Genomic DNA, 12,121 nt, shown 5'->3' with positions numbered 1-12,121 from the left:
CTAAGGCTTAAAGTGATGAAGAGAGATGTCCATGGTCACATGTCAGAGAGAGATCAGACCTCAAACCCAGATTTGCTCCCTCTGACTACAGTGTTCTTTTACCATGTCGCCTCTCATTTTCAGTAGAAAGAGAAATAAGAATGACTAAACTGCTTCTCATGTTAGAATGAGTTTCCTCTTCTGTTAGAATGGAAGAGAAAAAAAATAATTGTTGACCCTCCTGCTTTTGACTGGGACCTTGATTTGATCATTATTTGGTTTCGTTCCAGTAACCTCCCTGCTGACATAACATAGTAGGATTGCAATCCTGCCTTTTCTCCTACTGTGATTGTGTTATTGGCAGAAGCACAAAGATAAATGAGATCAAAATTTTCGGTCTTCATTTCTGTTAACGAATTCCACATGGAAATATTATCTGTGATGGAGATAGCAGAAAGCAATATAGAACTTTGTGGTGTAATGATGACTAAGGATGTCTGGAATCCATTCGAATTCTGCCACTATCTTATCCAGGGTGCAGCGCCAGTCACTTTAACCCCTTGTGCATCTTTTTGGGAAAAAAAAAAGGTGAAGATTGTTTGTTCCCTCTTACCTTGTAAGAAGTCACAAGATGACATTTTAAATTCCCTTTTTGAATTCTTCAAAACCAAAGAGTGGGTATTAATAGCCATGAATGATTACCAGGTGGGAGAAAATTTTAATGTGTTAAGGATATACCAAAAGGGGGTATTCCAAGCTTGGAACCTAAAGGTTCTTGCTAAAGGAGAATGGTTATTGATTAACATTGGACCACTTAAGATTCTGGCATATTTAGAAATGGAAGTCCTATGTGTTTTGTTTTGCTTGCTGATTTTATTTTTTGGGAAAAAATTCCTAGGAAAAAGTGTTTCTATTTGCTCTCCTAATATTCCCTAGGAAGGAAGAATCTTGCAGTATTCAGTATTTATTCACATTTGAGTTTTGACTATTATTTTATCATAACTTTTTTTGCACGTCGTATGGGTTATTTGCTACAGTTTTTGCCTGCCTGCTCATGGGTGGGTTCATCTTCCCCAAGCTTTAAAGAATCCCAGCAGCATTATCTTCTAACCACAAAGGGTTCTGGAATAAAAAAAAAATGAAAGTAACTCCCTAAATATATTTCTGTGTTCAGTTATTTTCAGTTGCCAGTCATTTGCAGACCTCACTCTCAGGGGGGGAATAAAGAATATTTTTAGTTTTCTCTTAACCAGATGTGGAATTACTTAAGTATAACTAAGGCTGATATTAACCTGACTATATGGAAAATGTGAAATTAGAACCTTTTTTAAAAAAAATGCATTCAAAACTTAATCTTCAAAACCAACTCTGTATGTCATCCTGATCATCTTGGTTCATTAAGATGTGATTGATGCTCTTATAAGAACATCTTATATGTGTTGATTGGTGTGTGACATATTGATAAGAAAACTGCCAAAACAAGAATGAGCTGATGAGTTTTATAGTATAGCCAGCATTAAAAGTGTTTTGAAAAGTCTTCCATAACCAACTAAAGAATTGTTCTGATTTCTTTCAGCAGGAGTTTGAATATAGGGTTGTACAGAAAATAAGGTTTTATCCTTTGTTCCAGGTATTTGAAAAACTGAATGAAGTCTAACCAAAAGAATAATTGTCCCTTACTATTCAAACAAGAAACCTTTTACATAAAACTTTTCTAAGGTACCTTATTACATCACCAAATATTTTCTCGAGATTCTTTTAGATTAAAAAAATTCTTGCACAACAGGAAAATTTTTCTCTTAAGTTATCTTGGGAACTGTGTAGTAAAATGTGATGCTCACTGGTTCTGGAACCATGTGACCTAAGTTCAAATCCCATTTTTGATACTTTTCTGCCTGGGTGACTGTGGGAAAGTCACTTTCACCTATCTGAGCCTCAGTTTCCTCATTCGTTAAATGAGAGGGTTGGACTGGGAAGCCTCTTAGGTCTCTTCTAACTCTAGGTCTAGAATCCTATGACCTAGAAATGCTCAGTGTCAGAACTTTAAATGTGTATATGCAGTCAGGATGATGGTATAACTGTTTATTTTAGTTACATTTGGAATAAATCCTTTAAAGCCATGAGTCCTATAGTGTATGGGTTCATGGAGCCAGCCTCAGGGTTGTGCAGGCTACAGAATTTCCCCCAACAGATGACTCATAAAACTCAATTGACATCAGTGTGGAAATAATAGCAGTCCTTGACTACAAGCTGCAGATGAAGTAAATTGCTGACTCTGCATCTTCTCCTGGGACTGTGAGTTGGCTAGTGCTGTTTACAGAAGAAATGGTAGCTCATCATGGATACCATGTGCTCACAGAATTGCCTTGAGCATTCTCTATCCAGCTGGGGACAAGGAAAAGAGATTACAGTGGAAATGTGTAGGGGAAAGGTGGAGAGGGAAAAATGCTAAAGGAGTGGAAACACTCCCTTGTTAAATTAACAGGGTAGAGGAAAGGCTGGGGTCTGAACATTCTAGTTTTTAATTGTTTGCACAGATAACCTAGTATTTTAATTCATTCCAGGGTCTATTACAATCAGAGTCCCATCCTCTCTCAAAGCTCATTTGCAGTTGTCAGGGAGCAAAGTTGATGTGAATCCAGAAATCACTTTACAAGAAATGAAAGAAGTTCCAAAAGACAATGGTATAACAATCAATGGTAAGAAAGTTACATTTTTGAATTGTCATTGTCCATGCTGAAATACGAATATCATACATTTGACTACAGTTTATGGCTTCTAATTTCCTCCTACGTGACATCCTAGTTTCCAGTGCTTCCTTTTTCTAATGCTTATATGTAATATGATCCAGGTAATTTATTTGGGGGATTATTAAACTATCCATAGAGAGCTTATTATGTGACCAAGATTTTCCTTTGATTGCATTCACAAAATTAGTTCTGACCCAGAAATAATCCAAAAAAAGTAGTTAAGTATACATGCTGAAACTCAAGACTCAAAAGTAGTCTGTAGGATCAGAATGATTTGTTGGTTGTACCATTGTATCACTGTTGGTGTATGTTGTATCCAGAAGATTCATTTGCACAAAAGTAAGAAGTTTATACTATACCTGTCTTGACTCCTTTGGTTGGCAATATTTTCTTTTAGCTCCTACCAGAACATTACTGGCATAAACAGTGAAGTAAATGAAATGATGCACACATACACACACGCGCGTGCACACACACAAACACAAAGAGAAACACTTCTTACCCATGAGATAATGAATAGAAATTTGGAGATATTTTCTAAAGATTATCAAGTTTGGGTTGTATTGGGTTATTACATGTCAAAAGACATAGAAAAATATTTCATATATTGTGGGAGAGCAAGAAAATTTGGACTTGAAACTCCCTCCACTCATGTATATTAACAATTTATCTGTTACTTTTATTCTTAGAGAGGCATCTCACTCATGATCACACCATCAGTATATGTCATAAACAGAATTTGAACACAAGCCTTGCTGATGCAAAGTTGGGCCCTCTATCCAGTACCACATTGCCTCTGTATATAATTTGGTTCTAACTGAAAATATAATAGCAGTTAAAATAAGCTCTGTGTCAGTTCAGGTCCAACTAAAGTCTCACTAGGCAGACTCTCTTGGTTTCTTTGGAAATTCAGGAACATTGAATCCAGCAGAAAATACTTATAATCTGATATCTTGGGTTTGAAGAAGAAGAGATTGCAAAGCTGATATATTTACCTCTTGTAACAAATATGCATGATTTGACCAAGCTAATTCCTTCATCGACCACATCTAAAAAATATATGTCTCAATCTGAATGCCGAATTCATTCCCCTGTCAAGAGGTGTGTAGAATGTTTCCTTATGAGTCCTCTGGAATTGTGGCTTATCATTTTGTTGATCAGAGTTCTTAAGTCTTTCAGAGTTTTTTGCATTTGCAAATATTATCATTGTATAAATTGTTCTCCTGGTTCTGCTTACCTCACTCTGTCATTTCATAAAAATCTTCCCAGGTTTCTTTGAAACAGTTATTTCTTAACAGCACTATGGTATTCCATTTCATTCATGTAACATAATTTGTTCAACAGTTACCCAGTTGATGGGCACCCCCTTAGTTTCCAATTCTTTAGTGTGACAAAAAGACCAGCTATAGATATTTTTGTACTTTTGATCTTTTCTTTGATCTCTTGTATATTAAATTGGTACTGATGCTGGCTCTTGATTTTAGATAAATATTACTTATCACTTTAAGAAAAGATCTGTTTATTCCTTATGTTTTCTAGTGAGATTTTTTTCCCCAGAAATGAGTGTTACGTCTTGTCAGAAGCTTTTTCTGCATTTCTTCATATGATAATGTGATTTTTGTTGTTCTTATTTATGTGGCCCATTATGTCGATAAATTTCCTAATGTTGAATCAGCACTGAATTATGGATATAAATCCAATTTGGCCTTAGTGGATCATCTTTGTGATATGTTGCTGTAGTCTCTTTGCTAATATTTTATTTAAAGTTTTTGCATCCATGTTCATTAAGGATCTTGGCCTATAGTTTTCTTTCTCTGTCTTGACTCTTCCTGGTTTAGGTATCAATTATATTTGTATTACAGAAGGAATTTGGCATGACCTTTTCTTCTTCTGGCTTTTCAAACAGCTTATGTAATATTGAAATTAATTGCTCTGTAAATGTTTAACAGAATTTGCTTGTAAATTTATCTGTCCTGGGGCTTTTTTCTTTGTGATCTCATTTATGGAATGTTCACTTGCTTTTTCTGAGATTGGGCTAAGCCCTCTATTTCTTGTTGTTAATATGAGCATTTTATTTTTGTCAGTACTTTACCATTTCATTTAAATTGTCAATTTTATTGACATATAATCAGGCAAAATAGTTTCTGGTGATTACTATATTTCCTTCAACATTTTTTTAGAATATACTTTTTAATTTATTATACTGGTCATTTGGTTTTTCTCTTATTTTTAAGAAAATCAAATTAATGGGTTTTCTATTTTATTTTTTAAAAGCTCCTAGTTTTATTTATTAAATCAGTGATTTTTAAAAAATTATCTCCTTTTTTTGATTATCAGGATTTTTATTGCAGTTTTGTAACTTGTTGACTTTCTAGTTATTTTTAGTTGCACACCCAGTTTGTTGCCCTCTTCTTTTTCTCTTTTATTGATGAAATGATGAACATATTTAGACTTGGGTTAAAGCTTCTGTGCCAGTCAAAAATGATGTTAGATCTATGAGAAGTTCCTGCACTTCTAGTCTGGGTGAGATGGGGAAATGCATTTTTAAGTGGTTTTGAGATATAAAATTCCACTTAAAAACTACTTTGCCACTGCTATGTCTGTACTCCAAAGAGATTTTTTAAAATGACCTATATGTACAAAACTACTTATAACAGTTCTTTTTGTGGTGGCAAAGAGGAAATTAAGGAGATGCTCATCATTTGGGAGGTGACTGAACAAGATGTGGCATATGATTATGATATAGAGTACTGTTACGCTCTAAGAAATCATGAGGGGGATGGTGTCAGAAAAAATAGGGAGATCTATATGTTTTTTTTTACATATTCAGATTTTTTATTGATGTTATTTCCATTGTTTATTTTTTAAAAGATTTTATTAATCACTTCCATATGCTTTCAAGTTTAAAATTTTTCTCCCCCGTCCTCCCCACCACCCTCCCTGATGGTGCACAATCTCATATGGTCTATACATTTACATTCCTATTAAACATATTTTCACATTACTGAAGTTGTAAGTAAAAATTAAAACCAATAGGAGGAACCATTAGAAAGAAGAAACAAAACTCAACAGAAGAGAAAAAAAATGATAGCGATTCAACTTCCATAGTTCTTTTTTTGGATATGGATAGCATTTTCCATCACGAGTCCTCTGGAGATGTCTTAGATCCTTGTATTGCTGAGAAGGGTTAAGTTTATCAATATTAGTCATGGCTGTTACTGTGTACAATATTCTCTTGGTTCTGCTCACTTCACTCAGCATCAGACCATTCAAGTCTTTCCAGGTTTTTCTAAAGTCAGCCTGTTCATCGTTTCTTATAGCACAATAGTATTCCATTACATTCATATACCACAACTTGCTCAGCCATTCCCTAATTGATGGGCATGCTCTCAATTTCCAATTCTTTGCCAACACAAAAAGAGCTGCTATGAATATTTTTGTACATGTGGGTCCTTTTCCCATTTGTATGATCTCTTTGGGATATAGCCCTAGAAGTGCTATTGCTGGGTCAAAGGGTATGCACAGTTTTATAGCCCTTTGGGCATAGAGGAAGACCTATATGAACTGCTACAAAGTGAAGTAAGCAAACCAGGAAATCATTCTACATAGTAATTAATAGCAATATTGGAATGATTATCAGCTGTGAAACATGTAAGTACTCTGATCAGTACAATGATTCAGGACCATTCCAAAGGACTCATGATCAGGAAAAAATGCTGTCCACCTCCATAGAGAGAACTTATGAACTCTGAGGGCAAATTAAAGTATTATTTTTTATTTTATTTTTTTGCTTTTAAAAAAAATGATATGGCTAATACAGAAATATGTTTTGCATGATTTCACATGACTAATTGATATATTGCTTGCCTTCTCAGTGGGTAGGGGAAGAGTGGGAGTGAAGGAGGAATTTGGAACTCAAAATTTACTTTGGCTATATCCTGAAATTTTTGGTGTGTTTTCTCACTGTTGTCATTGTCTTTAATGAATTAGTATTTCTATGATTTGTTCTTTGATCTACCCGTTCCTTAAGATTAACTTAGTTGCCAACTAATTTTCAATTGTTTCTTTAGCAGCCCTTTATTGAATGTAATTTCATTGCATTGCAGTCCATTAAAAATATTTAATGATTCTGCTTTTCTGTATTTTTTGAGGTTTTATGTTATATTTCTCTGGGTTTGTATTTCAGAGTTTCTGTTTAGCTCTGGTCTTTTCATAAGGAATCTTCATAATTCTTCAGTTTCATTAAGTCAGTATTTTTTTCTATAAGATTATACTTATAATAAAAGATAAGGTATTCTTGGTTGTGAGCCTATATCTTTTGCCTTCTAGAATAGTTCATTCCAAGCTCTTGACTCCTTTTTAGCAATGGCTGCTTAATTATGTATGATCCTGACTCTGGTTACTTGATAATTAAATCATTTCTGTCTACTTGTAGTATTTTTTTCTTCTCTTCTCTTGCCCAATACACAGCCCCATGTTCTTCCACTAGTTCATTGCCTTGTTCCTCCACTCTCGGTCACAGGTCCCCTCCTCATTCTGCACTGTATCTGTGACTGAGCTCCCACTTAATACATGTTCCTGCTTCCTGCATAGTGTCAGGCCTATGCTGGATATAGGACCTCTTCTTGCACCAGTACATAACCATAGGATTTTATTCAATCCACCTGCTAGAAGACTCAGCTCAGAACCCTCACAGCTAGACCCTATCCCAAAGTCCACAGAACTCTCTGTCTATCACAACACAGTCTGGAAAAATGGCTCACTGACTTTTTCTTCTTAGATTTACTAAACAGCATTTAGTCTGGCATATTTTCTGTATCTTTGCACAGTAGTTGCAAGGGGCAGCTAGGCTATACTGTTTCTTCCTACTCTGCCATGTTGGCTGGGCTTCCATAAAGCTTTCTTTGATCTTTCCACTTAGGAATAATCTCACCCTCTTTTGTACCTTCCTTATGGTATCACAGAATATCTTCAGTTATAGTTATTTATGTTTGCTTATTTTCCTTCACTACTAAATTGTGGACTTCTTCAAAAAAGGAACTTATTCCTAAATAGAAAAGTATTTGTTCAGGCAACGAAGGAATGAATTCATGACTTTTTACTCGGATGGCGAACATATAGACTTTTATATGTAGTCTAATTTGTCATTTTGAAGGCTAATAGTCATTAGCCTTCATAGGCATAGTAGTCATTACCTATTAACCTTTTTTTATGTTTATGTTGCTATTAAACCTCCCAGGATGTCCTGTATTTTCCAAACCAGGAGTCACAGAAAGGACCCAAATGTAGAGTAAAGATGATTCTGCCCATGGCTATGGAATGTGAATCCTGGAACTTGAAGACTTGGTTAGTGTCTGAAATTTTCTACTAGTAACGTGCTAGTCTTTCCACTTGCCAGGCCCCAAGAATGCATGGCTTTGTGGCTTACCCCCCAAAAAACAGGAGAAATAGTTTTCAAAGTGTTAACGCAATCTGACCTGAAACGCTTTTATCACTTCCTTCATCTCTGGCAGAGCTGTAGACATTGGGAAGGAGCTAGTTGATGGGTAGGTTTGATGTTTGGGATAAGGAGAGATTTCTATGTTTTATTTTACAGTTTTGATCTGAAAACTAAAAGGCCTCAGGCATAACAGATCAAGTGGATTTGATCATATGACAGCTAAAGTAAGGCAGATTGTTTTACTCTATGGAGATTTCTGATCCAAATCTCTGTTTTGGAAATAATGAGTAGCTCAGATATGGGTTGTAATTGTAACTAAGGTCAGCTGGGCCCCCTGCACAGTGCCTGTGATGAAAAGAACAGAAATAACCATATTGTGAAGTCTGGATTGCATCTGTAGCATGATTTGTTCTTGATAATTCCCATAAGAAATCATGCCAGTAAGATTTGGTCCCTAAAGGGGACCAATTTTCTCAAGCTTTCCAAAGGGATTTTTATGTGTCAGCCCTGTAATGTTATTTTATTTCCTGCTCTCTAGGTTCTCTTGATGTTTGTTGTCCCTCATAATCCATTCTGTAATCTATAAAAGCATAGTGTGTTGTTTTAGACTTAAAAGGAAATGACATCTGAGGTGTAACTCTCAGGCTAAGAATTCACCTTCTGAAACCGCTATTACAAGTCATATGGCTTATAGACCATAGATAATTTGTTAGCAATTGAGGTGCATCCCAATTAGGGAAGAAATAGAATTTTTTAGTCATATGGTAAAAACTTTCTGGTAAGAAAGTCATGCCATTGATCAATGTGTTCAAGTGCCATCTATTCAGACATGAAGCCCTATTGCACTGCATGAAGCCACACTGTAATGCCAGCAGTGCCTGTGGAGTGAAGTCCATCTTCAAAGTTTCTCATTTGCTTGCTTAGAGATGTTGTTTGTTTGCTTTTTTTCTAGCTAGCCAGTGGGGTACATAGTAAGAAGCCAGAACCACTGGGGTCCTTTCATTTTAGCCAAATTGGACACATAAAACAGATGAAAATAAATCTTTTTGGAACAAATGAAAACCACTAAGTTGGGAATTCCCAAGCCTGTTATTTTTAGCAGGAATAGGACACAAATGGATTAGATTTGCAATTTATCACACCATAGTTTGGAAGAAGGACTACATGCTCTTCAGTCCTGCTGAATGGCACTTTTTCAAACCTAGTGATAGCTCTTTCTCTACAAATGGGAAAAAGTCCAATGTCTTGGTTTGACAAACTCTGAAAATGACTAGTCTAGAGTATGCTGAAGCTTCATTTTCCCCTAAGTTTTATATATATGGTTTTGTCAGCCATGAAAAGATATTCCATTAGCCACAAAAAGGAAAGTTTAGTAACTATATCAAGAAAAAAGGGTTCTTTGGGTTAGAAACTAAACAGATATATTGGTTAATTTCTTTTAAGTTGTTTTTAAATGAATACTAGAGCTTATGACACCATTGCAAGAAGATTGACTGCTCATTTTATTGCTGGGTTGGAGATAAAAATTTTCAGTTTTTCACTATAGGCGGTGGCCTTAGGATAGATACTGTATGATTCCAGTAGTTCTCTGATGTTCTCTGTGTTACAGACAGTTTGATTGGTTTGTTTTCATTTAATTGTCAGCTCCATTCTCCCCAATCCTCAGACTCTTCCCCCAACAATATCTTTTTCTTAAACTCTCTATCCCCTGCCCATTTGTCCCCACTTCTTTTCTCTTTTTAGTTATCACAAAAATATAGCCTAAACAGAGTCAGGAATTGCACATGAATTCAAAGGACAATTGAGAGACTGTTATGGAACCAAGAGTTGTATAGAAGAATACAGTCATAGGATCGTAGTTCAGAACTGAATAGATTTAGGCCTTTGAGGCCATCTAGTCAAATCCCCTCATTATATAGATGAGAAACTTCGGGCCAGAAAGAGGAAAATGAAGTTTGAAAGGCAGATTTGGACCAGGTTGTAGAAGGCCTGCTGTAGGAAAGGCCTAATTCTGGCCAGACCACTAGTAGTTTAGGTTTGATGTTGGAATGAAACAACATGCTTAATTATACTTAACAAAAGGAGATGTGCCTTTCCACCACAGAGGAAGGATCTCTAACAAGGATATTGAGTAAGGACACTGCATTCATTCAGGTGACCACAGCTTCCCAGAAACGCTGTTGTTCATGGTGCTTCTCCAGTCAGGTATAAACTCCTTATAGCTTTTTAATGTAATTTCACTTTATTTTCAGTTCCAAATTCTGTCCTTCCCTCTTTCCTCTCTTCTACCCATTGAGAAGGAAAACCAAAATCCATTACAAATATACATAATCAGGCAAAACAAATTCCTACATGAGCCATGGCCCAAAATGTATTCTATAGTCTGTACTTTGAGTCCAAAGTGGACTCTCTCTGAAGGTGGGTTGCATGCTTCAATATGCGTCCTCTGGAACTGTGGCTGGTTATACTATGTTGATAAGAGTTCCTACATCTTTCAGAGTTGTTTGTTTTTACAATACTTTTGTTATTGTATAAATCCTGGTTCTGCTCACTTCACTTTGCATCAGTTCATACAATTCTTCCTAGATTTTTCTAAAACTATCTCCTTCATTATTTCTTATAGCACTATAACATTCCATTATATTCATATACCGTAACTTATTTGGTGGTTCCTAAATTTGTGGACAACCTTTCAGTTTCCAATTCTTCGCTACCACAGAAAAAGCTGCTATAAATATTTTTGTTCCTAGTAGTTTTCCTTTTTCTTTGATCTCTTTGGGGTATGGACCTAGTAGTGGTATTGCTTGGCATATGCACAGTTCAATACAACATAATTCCACATTGCTTTTCAGAATGGCTGGACAAATGCACAGCTCCACCAAAAGTGCATTAAAGTACCTCTTTTCCCACAGACCTTCCAGCACTTGTCATTTTTCTGTGTTATAAACATTGTCAATCTAATGGATGTGAAGTGGTACGGCAAAGTTGTTGAAATTTGCATTTCTCTAAATAATAGTGATTTAGAATATTTTGTCATTTGGTTATTGATAACTTGAATTTTTTTCTTCTCAAAACTGACTATTAATACCTTTTGACTACTTTTCAATCTGAGAATGGCTCTTATTCTTATAAATTTGACTCAGTTCCCTATATATCTTAAAAATGAGGCCTTTATCAGAGAATTTTGCTACAAAGATTTTTTCCTAATACTCTTCTAATTTTAGCTACATTGGTTTTGTTTATGCAAAACTTCTTAATTTTATGTAGTCAAAATTGCTCTCTTTACCTCCTGTGAACCTATCTCTTGTTTGGTCGTGAACTCTTCCCCGAGATCTGACAGGTAATTTCTTCCATGCTCCTCTAATTTCTATATGATGTCACCCTTTGGAACTCATCTTAGTATATGCTGTGAAATGTTAGTCCATAGTATAGACTCTATACCTAGTTTTTGCCAGATTGCTTTCTAGTTTTCCTAATAGTTTTTATTGAATAGTGAGTTCTTGTCCCAATAACTGACATCTTTGGATTTGTCAGACACTAGCCTGCTATGCTTGTTTGCTTCTGTATGTTGTCTGCCTAATCTGTTTCGTGATCAACTTATTTCTTACCCAGTACCAAACTGTTTCAGTGATTGTGGCTCTGTAGTATAATTTAAGATCTGGTCATGACAGGCTCCCTTCCTTCCTACTCTTTTTTAAAAAATTAATTTCCCTGATCTTTTTGATCTTTTGTTCCTCCAGATGCTAGGGTTTTGTTTTTTTTAAAGCTCTTTAAAGTAATCCTTTGGTAGTTGGATTGGCATAGCATGGAACAAGTTATTTTAGGTGGTATTGTCATTTTTACTGCATTAGCTTGGTCTATACATGAGCAATTAATATTTCTCCAATTCTTTAGATCTGTTTTTATTTGTGAAAAGGGTGTTTTGTAATTGTTTTCATACAATTCTGGCGTG

The 12,121-nt window shown here is 35.5% G+C and overlaps 1 protein-coding gene across 5 annotated transcripts in view; it reads left to right on the top strand.

Moving 5' to 3' along the window:
- FAM185A (family with sequence similarity 185 member A) overlaps positions 1-12,121 on the top strand; it is an 83,613-nt gene that overhangs the window by 50,727 nt on the left and 20,765 nt on the right. For 3 of the 5 annotated variants that reach the window (XM_020984518.2, XM_020984517.2, XM_020984516.2), the window contains one exon: positions 2,544-2,678. The exons of 1 other annotated variant lie outside the window; for it this stretch is intronic. In XM_020984518.2, coding sequence (XP_020840177.1) covers positions 2,544-2,678 — 135 coding nt within the window. Of the gene's footprint in view, positions 1-2,543; positions 2,679-7,968; positions 8,076-12,121 lie in introns of all 5 variants that reach the window. One more of the 5 variants, XR_013486557.1, reaches the window with a different exon arrangement.

This window comes from Phascolarctos cinereus, unplaced genomic scaffold, assembly GCF_003287225.1.
Source record: "Phascolarctos cinereus isolate Bilbo 61053 unplaced genomic scaffold, phaCin_HiC Scaffold_1;HRSCAF=81, whole genome shotgun sequence".
Classification (NCBI taxonomy): domain Eukaryota; kingdom Metazoa; phylum Chordata; class Mammalia; order Diprotodontia; family Phascolarctidae; genus Phascolarctos; species Phascolarctos cinereus.
The sequence above is the reverse complement of the archived record's forward strand: the minus strand, read 5'-3'. Positions and strand labels throughout refer to the sequence as shown.